This window comes from Squalius cephalus, assembly GCF_949319135.1.
Source record: "Squalius cephalus genome assembly, chromosome: 22".
Lineage (NCBI taxonomy): Eukaryota > Metazoa > Chordata > Actinopteri > Cypriniformes > Leuciscidae > Squalius > Squalius cephalus.
Window position 1 is genome coordinate 1,311,796 of NC_137143.1, and position 13,854 is coordinate 1,325,649.

Here is a 13,854-nt window from a genome sequence, read left to right on the forward strand (position 1 = left end):
TTGCGATTATACATCTCACAATTCTGAGATATAATTGTGAGATACAAGGTCAGAATTGCGTGATATAGTCGCAATTGCATGTTATAAAGTCAGAATTGCGAGTTTATTTATATTTATTATTTCACAATTCTTACTTTATAACACACAATTGCGACTTTATATCATGCAATTCTGAAATAAAAAGTCAGAATTGTGAGAAAAAGTTGCAATAACCTTTTTTATTTTTTATTCTGTGGCGGAAACAAGCTTCCATAAAAACCTGCCCAAAAAACAATGTCAAGACTTTGAGAAAGGGCATAATACGGCCTCTTTAATTAAGTGCATCATCCAGGTATTTGGAGTGTACTTCCAGTGTGAACATGCTACAAAATGGCATAGAAAAATGGCTAGCTGTAAAGTTCATACATGTTAAAACGGCTTCAGACAGGCATTCTTCAAGATTTTGCATCAGAAGACAGAATATAAACAATCATGATTTACAGTAGTTCTACAAAATATTGATTAAAGAATGTACATAAGCGTGTTTTTGCTTTATGTTTTATGTTTTTGTACTTCCAGTGTGAACATGCAACAAAATGGTATAGAAAAATGGCTAGCTCTAAAGTTCATACATTTTAAAACTGCTTCAGTCAGGCATTCTTCATGATTTTTCTACAATGCATCAGAAGACAGACTTGATTTCAGTAGCTGATGTGTTGTGTTGAAGTGAATGAATGGCACGTACCCCTCTGGGTGCTGGAGAACAGACACCATCAGCTCCACAGCTAGAGCTCCAGCAATCATGGCCAGACCCGGACGGCTCACTGTGCACTGCTGGTCTAGAGTCCTGTCTCTGGTGGACTAATGAGGGGAGAAGAGCTCACTAATGAGGGGAGAACAATTCACTAATGAGGGGAGAACAGTTCACTAATGAGGGGAGAAGAGCTCACTAATGAGGGGACAAGAGCTCACTAATGAGGGGAGAAGAGCTCACTAATGAGGGGAGAAGAGCTCACTAATGAGGGGAGAAGAGCTCACTAATGAGGGCAGAAGAGCTCACTAATGAGGGCAGAAGAGCTCACTAATGAGGGCAGAAGAGCTCACTAATGAGGGGAGAAGAGCTCAATACCGAGGGAGAACAGCTCACTAATGAGGGGAGAATAGTTCACTAATGAGTGGAGAACAGTTCACTAATGAGGGGAGAACAGTTCACTAATGAGGGGAGAAGAGCTCAATACTGAGGGAGAAGAGCTCGCTAATGAGGGGATAACAATTCACCAATGAGGGGAGAAGAGCTCACTAATGAGGGGAGAACAGTTCACTAATGAGTGGAGAAGAGCTCAATACTGAGGGAGAACAGCTCACTAATGAGGGGAGAACAGTTCACCAATGAGGGGAGAAGAGCTCAATACTGAGGGAGAACAGTTCACTAATGAGGGGAGAAGAGCTCACTAATGAGGGGAGAAGAGCTCAATAATGAGGGAGAACAGTTCACTAATGAAATGAGGGGAGAACGGTTCACTAATGAACAGTTCACTAATGAGGGGAGAACAGTTCACTAATGAACAGTTCACTAATGAGGGGAGAACAGTTCACTAATGAACAGTTCACTAATGAGGGGAGAAGAGTTCACTAATGAGAGGAGAACAGTTCACTAATGAGGGGAGAACAGTTCACTAATGAGGGGAGAAGAGTTCACTAATGAGGGGAGAAGAGCTCAATACTGAGTGGACAAGAGCTCAATACTGAGTGGACAAGAGCTCACTAATGAGGGGAGAAGAGCTCACTAATGAGGGGAGAACAGTTCACTAATGAGGGGAGAACAGTTCACTAATGAGGGGAGAACAGTTCACTAATGAGGGGAGAACAGTTCACTAATGAGGGGAGAACAGTTCACTAATGAGGGGAGAAGAGTTCACTAATGAGAGGAGAACAGTTCACTAATGAGGGGAGAACAGTTCACTAATGAGGGGAGAAGAGTTCACTAATGAGAGGAGAACAGTTCACTAATTTCACTAATGAGGGGAGAACAGTTCACTAATGAGGGGAGAACAGTTCACTAATGAGGGGAGAAGAGTTCACTAATGAGGGGAGAAGAGTTCACTAATGAGGGGAGAAGAGTTCACTAATGAGGGGAGAAGAGTTCACTAATGAGAGGAGAACAGTTCACTAATGAGAGGAGAACAGTTCACTAATGAGGGGAGAAGAGTTCACTAATGAGGGGAGAACAGTTCACTAATGAGGGCAGAAGAGCTCACTAATGAGGGGAGAAGAGCTCAATACTGAGTGGACAAGAGCTCACTAATGAGGGGAGAAGAGCTCACTAATAAGGGCAGAAGAGTTCACTAATGAGAGGAGAAGAGCACACTAATGAGGGGAGAACAGTTCACTAGCAGGGTTAAACAACAGCTGAAACCACAAATCATGGAAACCAAACCTATTCATGATGGGCTTTCGCACTGTGTAGTTCTAGGGACTAGCCACCAGGATGGCTCCCTGAGAACTACTGGTTCCCTTAGGACTTTTATTTTGAAGGCGCTGAGAACGCCAGAGCCACACAGTGCTTGCGTTCTCTGTGTTCATTAGTTTACGATCTGTCTAACAGTCCTGTCTAATACGTTATCAGATAGAACTGTAATTCATAGAAAGTAGACAGTAATGAATGTCCAGTGTTGCTGAGCAGAAACACATAATCATGTTTCTCTCGGTCTCCTCAAAGTTGCGCAGGATTTTCTCCTCAGCGTAAAAGTTAAGAGCTTCATCTATCACTGTTTTACATGTTCGTAGAGTTAGTGGAGTAAATATATAGGCTATAATCTGTGTGTTTACACTGCTTTTTAGCGCAATTTCCCACCGGACAAAATTGCGATTGTTAACTCATGATTTCTGTTCTGTCTGTGCGCACCAATCTTGTACTTCTATCTCCTCCTCAACCAGACCACCTAGAGACTTCGGGTTTTCGGCATTATGTTAAGGAAGGTCTAATCTCGGGAACGCACAAAAAAAATCCAGGAAAAGATTTACTATCTCTTAGTGTTGTGATCCCATGACGTGAGAAAATTGCGCTAAAACACTCACTGAGTTTTTATTACTTGTTTAATAATGGCGGGTGCTGGTGTTTCGCATGCGTTCAGCCAATCAGTGAACACTAACGTCACTGTAGATCCTATAGCGCTGGTTTAGACCAAATCTGAAGTAGGAGCTCAATTAGTTCATCTAAAAGGAGTTCCTAGAAATCCACCACGTACTTCCGCCAATAGTTCTAGGAACTATGAAAAGGTTTCTCCGGTGCGAAAGCCCCTTGTAAAGGATTATTCAGTTTGAACATCATTTTCAATCATATTTTGCTTCAGGTTATGATTTACAGCTAAGAGTGTCGATTGAATTCAAGGCACTTTAGCATATGATTGACTGGTTTGAGATAGAATTTAATTTAATACGTGTCCAGAGGAAAACCTAATTTCACTACAGATATGAAAGTACTTGATTAAAACTCACGTCTCCAGGGGCGACCACATCATTACAGAAGTAGCAGCCAAGACGGTGTCCGGGTATGTTGGAGAACAGAGACGCTCCTGAGAATTAATACAAGTCATGCTTATAGCAGAATCACAAGCAAACACCTCAGAATCTCAGAATACAGCATCCCTATACAAGATGACCAATGAAACTCTATGAATCCTGATCAGTGAATGCTGTGAACCAATCCTGCGAATGAACAGATTTGAACATGTGATCATGTGTATCATATTGCACTTATTAGTGTATCTCCAGAAGCAAAATAAATCTTTTCATTTTTCTGGAAGATGGAAGTCAGTTTGAACTTAGTTTCTCATTAGATGACAGTTTTGCATTTTAATTATATTTTATCTAGTGATCACCAACCATATCGGTATCGGCTGATATATATATTCATTTTTAATGTTATCGTTATTGAATATATAAATTTGGCCGATATATTAACGCCGATAAATAATGTATTATCTCCTTCAGCTGAGACGCTTCAGATGCGCACTGTTCAACATGATGATATGATTGGAATCACTTCAAAAAAGGAAAATACAGTAAAGTGCAGCAAGTCTGTCATATCGGCTACATAAAATTATATTAAGAACATCATAAATGTGTGTTTGAGACATGGATTTTAATGGTGAGACTTTTGTTTTTGTAATCAGGCTCTCAAAAATTATATAAAAATTTGGATTTAGATTTATCGGCCAATATATCGGTTATCAGCTTTCAAATATAAAGAATTATCGGTTATCGGTATCGGCCGATAAATATGTAAAAATCATATTGGCGCATCCCTAATTTTATTTATAGAAGAAATGCTCATTTTCAATCAACATTGCAGGATTGGATCAATACAGACACAATCAAAGAACAGTGCTTTACTATGACAGTTGTAATAAAACACTTTGGTTACACTTTATTTTAAGGTGTCTCTGTTGTAGTATAATTATGCCTTTAAGGACTGAGTAATATTATTTAACAACACATACTACAGGGTTTGGTTGAGGGATAGTTGCATGTAATTATGCATAATTTACTGTTATTACTATGGTAAGTACATGCAACATGGTCACTGTAAAATAAAGTGTTTCCAACGCTTTTTACCAGTAGTGTCTAAACATTAAAATGTAACTAAAAATAACTTATATAATAAGTTTAGATGCATTTTTAATAGGGATGCACCGATATGAACATTTTGTCCGATACGATAACCGATAATTCTTTATATTTGAAAGCCGATAACCAATATATTGGCTGATAAATCTAAATACAAATTTTTATATCATTTTTGAGAGCCTGATTACAAAAACAAAAGTCTCACTTTTAAAATCCACGACCCAAACACACAATTATAATGATGTTCTCATTACAATATTATGTAGCCGATATGACGTGTTCAATACTTATTTCCCCCGCTGTATATCGGCCAGATTTTCTTATCGAGCCGATAACGATAACATTAAAAATGATCATATATCGGCCGATACTGACATGGTGTCCGATTTATCGTGCATCCCTACTTTTTAATATTTATAACACAAGCCTGCTACAAAACACATATTAGCATGTTTCATTTATTATCTCTGAAAATACAGCTCTTGGCATGAGCAAACATACTCAACATTTTGCAGATTTCTTTTGAGTAGGTATTACCTAATCATGTAGACTCTATACAATGTGATAAATGGACCTAATTAGTTGCCTGCGGTGCCTAATTGAACCGAACTATTAATAAAAATGGCTGTAAAATGAATATGTTAATGTTAAAAAAAAACATGGAAAAAGCAAGTAATCATGACCCAAAGGTAATTAGGGTTTTGATGGCTATGATCATGCCAGTTCAGGTTGAAGTAGCATCTTCATGATTTTTCATGAGTCACACCTGCAGAAAACACGCTTCACACACACACACTGACATCAGCTACACACACTGAGTCCCGAGCCGCTCACACAGATGTGCTCCTGCGTTCGAGATCCACGGAGTGAGGTCTTGGTAACTTTGTAACTTGACACAGTCTTAAAAACACGGCTCTCATGCAGTGAGACACAGAAACACGATCAGACGCAACATGAGGGCCAGATTCTGTTCTGAAACTCCATGATATTCTCAGGCTTTTATTGAGCACATGCATCTCTGTCTTAAGTTAACCATGATGACTTTTGACATTTTGAATTTGAGGTTTACTGTAGACCAGGGTTATTATCGTTTACTAAAAATATAGCCCTATTCGGACGGTAATTGTTACTCGTGGACGTCTGTAAAAATGAATTAGCATGGCACCTCAGTGCTAAAACTCTGGAGAGTTATTGACGGTGGAGGAGCGAGTTTTGTGATCTTGTGCTCGAACTCGCTGCTCACATGATCAGTCACATGATCGTCTGCTGTAAATAAAATGTCATATGCTTGGAATCAAATAAACTAATTCGTATTTGATTTAATAATTTTAAAATTCTCATTTTGAAAAATAGGATGCTAGATGCACGTATGCTATATTTGAAATGGTTCTTATATTCTTGCATGTTATCTCAACAGGATGTCATTTAAAAAATATGGAAATTAGCAAAAACAAGTTAATGCAGCCTCTTATTTACATGAGGTAAAAATAAAGCTGACCAACCCCTGTAAATGATGAAAATACTTTTACGACCCCATGAGAAACAATTTCCGTCCGAATAGGGCTTAAGACTAACAAAAAACAAAGTCCCCCTGTGGTGAAGATCCAGCTTTTAATGTAGTTTATGTGTCTATGTGGTGTTTTTAATCTGCTTTAAGACAAACCATGTGTAAATTCATAAGTCGACAGCATTGCTGAGTATTTCCTCCTTAAAACTGCAGTGAACCAAAGACAGTCTCAAAAACACGCTTTGAAATCACTGGTGTTTCTGACGTCACAAACTACCTTGTAACCAATCAGATCAACGTGTGATCGTCAACCAGTGGATCTCTGAGCTGAGTGAGTGAGTGGAGGCGGGGCTCATTTGCATATTCATAGAACCGCGCATGAGGGTATATTTGTAGCAATATCCAACAATACATTGTATGGGTCAAAGTTATAGATTTTTCTTTTATGCCAAAAATCATTAGGATATGAAATAAAGATCATGTTCCATGAAGATATTTTGTAAATTTCCTACCGTACATGTATAAAACATGTATTTGTGTGAGTGAATGCAGGACAATCGCCAACATAAATGAACAACTTTAAAGGAGATTTTCTCAATGTTTAGATTTTCAAGTTGTATAGTTTCAAGTTGACAAGTTTCAATAGTTGTATCTCGGCCAAATATGGTCCTATCCTAACAAACCATACATCAATGGAAAGCTTATTTATTCAGCTTTCAGATGATGCGACGCACCTGGAGTCACAGTGGATGCTGGCGTTGAGGAACACGAGGAGCTGGAGGAAGCAGACATGGGGCTCGACTCCTCAGACGGAGGCTCTTTGGGTTTCTTTAGGCCGTGTCTCATCACCACAAACGTGTCGAATCCCAGCGCAGCGTTAACTATCAACTGCAGAGGCACACACATATTAAAAAAGCTTCACAGATTGGATATCATTAAAGTAAACCAAAAGCTTTTAAGCAAATAAGCAAAACAATTCCAAAACTCTGTTTAAATTGGTCTTCACTTTGGATTTGCTCTCAGACTTTTGGAGCTAGCACCTGTACAATTATTTTTCCTAATAACAGAAAACTATTAATATAATTAAATTACTTTTTTCCTACACTACTGTTCAAAAGTGTGAGGTTTGTAAGGTTTTATAATGTTTTGAAAGAAGTCTCTTATGCTCAAAATGCTCAAGATTATTTGATCAAAATGTGAATATACAGTAAATTGTAATTTATTCCTGTGAATTCTCAGCATCATTACTCCAGTCTTCAGTGTCACATGATCCTTCAGAAATCACTCTAATATGAGGATTTGATGATCAGGAAACATTTATGATTATTATCAATGTTGAAAACATTTTTGTGGAAACTGTCATACATTTTATTTTTCTGAATTCTTTGATGAATAGAATATTCAAAAGCACAACCTTTATTTGAAAAAGAATCTTTAGAACATCATAAATGTCTTAACTGTCACTTCTGAACAATTTAATGCGTCCTTGCTGAATAAAAGCATTAATTTCTTTCAAAAGAAAACTACTGACGCAAAAATTTTGAAGGATAGTGTTTATATTGTCATTTTTCATTCCATCATTCTAATCTAGGTGAGTGACAACATACTCATTAGATGGTCAATAGATTTCAAATCAAGAGAAATCTCTATTGCATGACAGGCTTATTTTTCCATTAAGGAAAATTACATCTGTATAGTCAGAATGGTTATATTTTGCACTGAATCATATGCATGCATCGACCAGTATGCATTCAGATTTATGTATGCAAACCTAAACTCAAAGTCACAACTCCTTTATAATTAACACACACAGTATGTGCAGTATGCATATTGTCCTGTGAAGCGTTGCAAATGTAGAAGCATCCTATTTGAGGTTAAATGTTCTTAAATCAGATATAAAGACAAACCCTGTGTAACACTTACCAACAACTGTGGCAATAACATGCTATATAAATAGGCAGGAGAAAATAAATAAATAAATAAATAAATAAATAAATAAAAGATAAAAGACTGGAGAGGGGAAGCTACCTTTCTCTGGCTCGCAGCGATGACTGTGGGAAGCCATCGGCTCTCGCGAGTGTCCATCAACAGAAAGACCACGTCGTGCTCAGAGATAAGCTTCTCCAGCTGGTCCACATCATGCCGAGCCTGAGCCGTCGTCAGCTCGGAGAAGTTCACGGGATGTCCAGGCATCGGGATGCTCATGTTGTGGCCCTCTGCGTTCTGAACGGGACCAATCATATAGTAGTCAACATTTGAAGTGGATCAAAACCTCAATAACACTTTCCCATAAGGTTCATTAGTTAACTACATTAGTTAGCATGAAATAATGATGAACTGCACTTATACAGCATTTATTAATCTTTGTTAATGTTAATTTCAACATATACTAATACTTTATTAAAATCTTGGGTAACACTTTAGCATGTTATTAATCATTAGTTAAGCATTACTAAACAGTTAATTCATCATTTATAAGGCATTAATAGACATTAATGAGCAGTTTATAAATACAGTTATAAATGCTTTATTCTTGATTTATAAGCATATCTATAATGTGTTTAATAATTGTATTTTCATACTTTATTAATGATCAATTTATAATTTCTAAATGAAGTATTGCATTATTTACAAACCAGTTATTCATTGATTCATAAGATCACTTAGAAAGTAAGTGTAAGTAAATGTAGTAAATGCAGGTACTTATAAAGCATTTAGTAGTGGTCAGTTCACTATGTTTGTGAGCTCATCTAAAGTGAGGACTAGTTATGCCTTGTAAAGCGTTTATAAAGGAGATTTAAAGACTCAGTTATCTTCTAAACAGAAAAAAGAAATATTAACAGCCTTTAAATCTCCTTTATAAACGCTTTACGAGGCATAACTAGTCCTCACTTTAGATGAGATCACACAAATAGTGAACTGACCACTACTAGATGCTTTATAACTACCTGAATTAACCCTGAATACAGTAGAAATACATGTTAATAAAGCATTTATTAACACACTAAGTAACTATTACAATATGTCTGAATAATAATATGTATTTAAACAGTTTATTAATCATTTACTTCCACTTTCTAAGTGATCTTATGAACCACTGACAACTCCTAAATAACCGGTTCGAAAATAATGCAAAACTTCATTTAGAAATGATAAATTGATCATTAATAAATTATGAAAATACAATTATTAAACACATTATAGATATGCTTATAAATCAAGAACAAAGCATTTATTACTGTATTTATAAACTGCTTATTAATGTCTATTAATGCTTTATAAATGACGAAATAACTGTGTACTAATGCTTAACTAATGATTAATAGCGTGCAGTTATTATAAAGTGTTACCAAATCTTCTTAACATTAATGCACTGTGAACTAACATGAACAAACAATGAACAGCTGTATTTTTATTAACTAACATTAACAAAGCTTCACAAATACAGTAACAAATGTATTGCTCATGGTTAGTTCATGTTAATTAATATATTAACTAATGTTAACTAATGAACCTTATTGTAAAGTGTTACCAAAACCTTTCATCAAAGTTCTACAGGAATTTTGAACAATACCCGTTCTTGTCTTTAATCAACTTTTTTGATACACTTAAAATGTTGACTACTGTATATTCATGACACATGACATGCAAAATGCTTACTCAATAAAAAGCTAAAACATTACATGCAATGCATTAAGTAAAAATGATTTTGAACACCAAATCCTGCAAGAGATTTTTTCCACCCACTCAATAAAACTGATAGCGAGAGAAATTTTTGGTGCATCCGTTCTGAAGTATCTACTGAACAAATGTTCAAGCTGTTTATAGATTTCTGCAGTTCAGAAGGTTAGAAAATAAACATAATCATCTGCATAGCTGTGAAAGTATATCCCCTGCTTCCTGATTACATTACCTAAACCATAGACAATGTAAACAGCAGAGGTCCTAAAACAGAGCCCTGTGGGACTCCACAAAAACACACATTTTCCTCAAAACAAACTAACAAAAAAACTATAGATAAACTTGGGCTTTAGTTATTCGTGTTGTAATAACCAGCTTTGACAGTCAGTGAATGGGAATAATATCCTGCATTGTATCAAAGGCTGCACTGAAATCATGCAAATCTATACATGTTGTGTTAATCGTTTATCGGCACACAAAAGTCAGTCTCTGATCGTTCACATTTCAAACAAGTGATGTTTCTGTACCGTAGAAGAATGAAAAAGTGAGTTTCTTGTGTAGATTATCATCAAACAGATTCATTTAATTTGGCAAAGAAAGCCTAATTTATATATCTATATCTATCTATCAATCAATCAATCAATCAATCAATCTATCTATCTATCTATCTATCTATAAAAGTCTCTTCTTAATTATATTGTAAAATATTGACAATTTAAAATAACTTTAATGTTATTTAATTTAATGTTTTCTATGTGAATATATGGTAAAATGTAATTTATTCCTGTGATCAAAGCTGAATGTTCAGCATCATTACTCCAGTCTTCAGTGTCACATGATCCTTCAGAAATCACTCTGATATGAGGATTTGATGCTCAAGAAACATTTATGATTATTATCAATGTTGAAATCATATTTCATATTTTTTGTGTTTCATATTTTTCATGTTTCATATTTTTTTTGGAAACCATCATACATTTTATAAAAAAATTAACATTAAAAATCGTACCGATCCCAAACTTTTGAACGGCAGTGTATACATTATATATATAAAATTCTAACTTTATAAGGTTTGTTTTTAAGAGTTTAAGGGATTTAATAAGAGTTAGTGAGTGAACTCTTGGGTTACTGCCAGGGGCGGAGCTACGTGGTGGCCAGGGGGGGCCACGGCCACCACTGGTCAAGGCTCGGCCCCCCTGCCGGCCCCCCCAAACTCACGGCCCCACCCCCAGTCTGAGGAGGGGGAAAATAAATTTAATTTAAAGAAAAAAACCCTCCTGAGTTTAAATAAATACTCAGAAATAAATACTCGACCCCCGCCGAGTGAACAGGAGGGCGCGAGGGGCGGATTCGCTTTCTGTACGTAAGAAAGCTCATCTGCCGCCAGAGCCGGGATTCGAACACGGGTCTCTGGCGCTAAAAAGCTTAGATTTCACCACTGAGCCACAGGGGAAGATACATAATTATACCGTTAGAGTGAGTATAGAAGAGAGCGTCATACTTTGTGTCGGCGTTTATTTGTAGGTGTGCATGCTTTGTTTATAACAGATTAAAACACTCTATTTCCACCTTTCGCCGATGAGTGACGCAGATTTGAAAACTCACTCAGCAAACAAACAAAAAGACAATTATGAAAAATAAATTGAATATTGCACTTAAAATGCCATGGTTTACATAAATAAATTATCGCCTAAAAATGACAATTCATATTGTGTCTTTCTGTCATTTGCACTAAAAAATCCCCGTCTCATGTTAAGGTCCCTATGCAGAGGAAACACTGAATTTCGATCTCACCGGTGTGAGTAGAACGTGATCAACTGCTAAATTCAAACTGTGCTTTTTTTTCCCAACTAACGTGATCATTATAAAGGCGATTCAATGCTTTAGCTAACAAATTTGTGAATATTTTGTACATTTACATCAGTATGTATTGAGTGGTTGTGGTCGTGTGACGACACGTCACCATGGAAACAAAGTGATACGATCTATAACGGTCGCCTTGAAAAGCTTACGCTTGGGAGCAGCTGATTTTTTTTTTAAAGGGTAACTAAACCCCTGGTCAGAGCCTGACTCCACCCACTGGCAATATTTGAAAAATGCTGGAAAAGTAGGCAGAGCCCAGTGGAGAGGGGGCGTGCATCTGAGACGTATCTCTTTGTAGGCAAGGGCGTGGTTAGCTGGTACCCTCTGACGTCAGAGGGTACCACAACTTCCAATAGGAAAATTCAACTGCAGTAGCCACTGTTCAACCTGAAGAGGGCAGCACTCAGACGTTTTTACACCATATTTTGTAAAATTAAAACACTTTAAACACAAATGTCAAAAAAATTACTTGAATCAATGAACAGCACTAATAAAGCCCCATTCTTACAGATCATTAACTAAAAAAAGTTGGTTTAGGGTTTAGTTACCCTTTAACTTAACTAAGTGTGTGAAAAGGTTAAATATAAATGAATGTTAGGTGGATTATTAAATTATGAAAAGTTCAAAACTGCTATTGTGGCTTCAATCTGGCAAGAAAAGTTTGTATCAGGAGGAGAATGTTTCAAATACAAGAACTGAAGAGGATGAGAGTGAACCAAGCACTAGTGCTGCTAACAACACAACAGTGGCAACTTTGAAAGCGCCGGTGAAGGCAGCAGCAGCAAACGCTACAAAACAGTGAGAAATTATGATGAGATTTTAAACATTTTTTTAAAAATTACCTGTGTAACAGTGCACACAGTGCAGTGTTGATGTTAAAACTGTGTTGTTACAATGTTTAAAGTGGCTGACAACAATACATATTCTTATTATAAATAAAACTGCCTGTTTTTTTTAGCTGTGCATAACTGTAGCTGAATAGTTAGGCCTACTACGCTACTGTATTTTAATATTGATCATTATGGTGGTACTTGGAGAGCCAAATATTTTCTGAGGTGGTAGTCTACTTGGTGTAAAAAGTGTGAGAACCACTGATCTAAGCACCCATCCCAATAACATGGATTATCAATAAGACATTATTAGTGTCCATAAGGAAGTTCAATCCATTGTTTATGGCCTGACGAGCCGCGGGAAAACCGCTACTCTGAGTGAGTTTTAAAATAGGCCTAGTAGTTTTTGACAATCAAGTGCCACCCCAAATAAAAGACTGGCCCAAGCTGGCCCCCCCAGAAATAATGTCCTGGCTACGCCCCTGGTTACTGCCTTCTCACATCTACAGCTTTACTGCGATCTGTAAATCTAACAAAATGATCATAAAGCTCTCAGACAAGCATCAAATCTAAGAAAGTACAGCAAATCCAGCATCAGTTCAGCATGTCGACACTTGTAGAGGAAGACATGACTTCAGTTGTGAGATGAGCAGAGAGAGAGAGAGAGAGAGAGAGAGAGAGAGAGAGAGAGAGAGAGAGAGAGAGAGAGAGAGAGAGACGTAATTACTGTGTGTGTATCCGGTTGGTTTAATTGGCCCGACACACACAGGGGTTCTGTGAAGGTGAATGTGTGGCGTAATTAGCAGATCGATACAGGATGAGAAGATGAATTAATGATGAGCACAGAGTAAACACACACACGGATGATTTCATCACGGAGGACGGACGGGCAGCAGCGAAGAGCAAAGATTATTAAACCAGGTGTACTGAAACACACACACTCACACACTCACACACACACACACACACACTCACTCACTCACTCACTCACTCACTCACTCACTCACTCACTCACTCACTCACTCACTCACTCACTCACTCACTCACTCACTCACTCACTCACTCACTCACTCACTCACTCACTCACTCACTCACTCACTCACTCACTCACTCACTCACACACACTCACACACTCACACACACTCTCACACTCTCTCACACTCTCTCACACACACACACTCACTCACTCACTCACACACTCACTCACACACTCACTCACACACTCACTCACACACTCACACACTCACACACACTCACTCTCTCTCTCACACACACACTCACTCACACACTCACTCACACACTCACACACACTCACTCTCTCTCTCACACACACACACACACTCTCACACTCTCACACTCTCACAC

At 37.4% G+C, this 13,854-nt stretch overlaps 1 protein-coding gene across 1 annotated transcript in view; it reads right to left on the reverse strand.

The window, feature by feature from the left end:
- atg7 (ATG7 autophagy related 7 homolog) overlaps positions 1–13,854 on the reverse strand; it is a 102,754-nt gene that overhangs the window by 54,433 nt on the left and 34,467 nt on the right. The window contains exons 13-16 of the mRNA XM_079857230.1: positions 8,144–8,338; positions 6,850–7,003; positions 3,478–3,554; positions 725–840 (exon numbers count right to left, since the gene is read on the reverse strand). Of these exons, the coding sequence (XP_079713356.1) occupies positions 725–840; positions 3,478–3,554; positions 6,850–7,003; positions 8,144–8,338 (542 nt within the window). The remainder of the gene's footprint in view (positions 1–724; positions 841–3,477; positions 3,555–6,849; positions 7,004–8,143; positions 8,339–13,854) is intronic.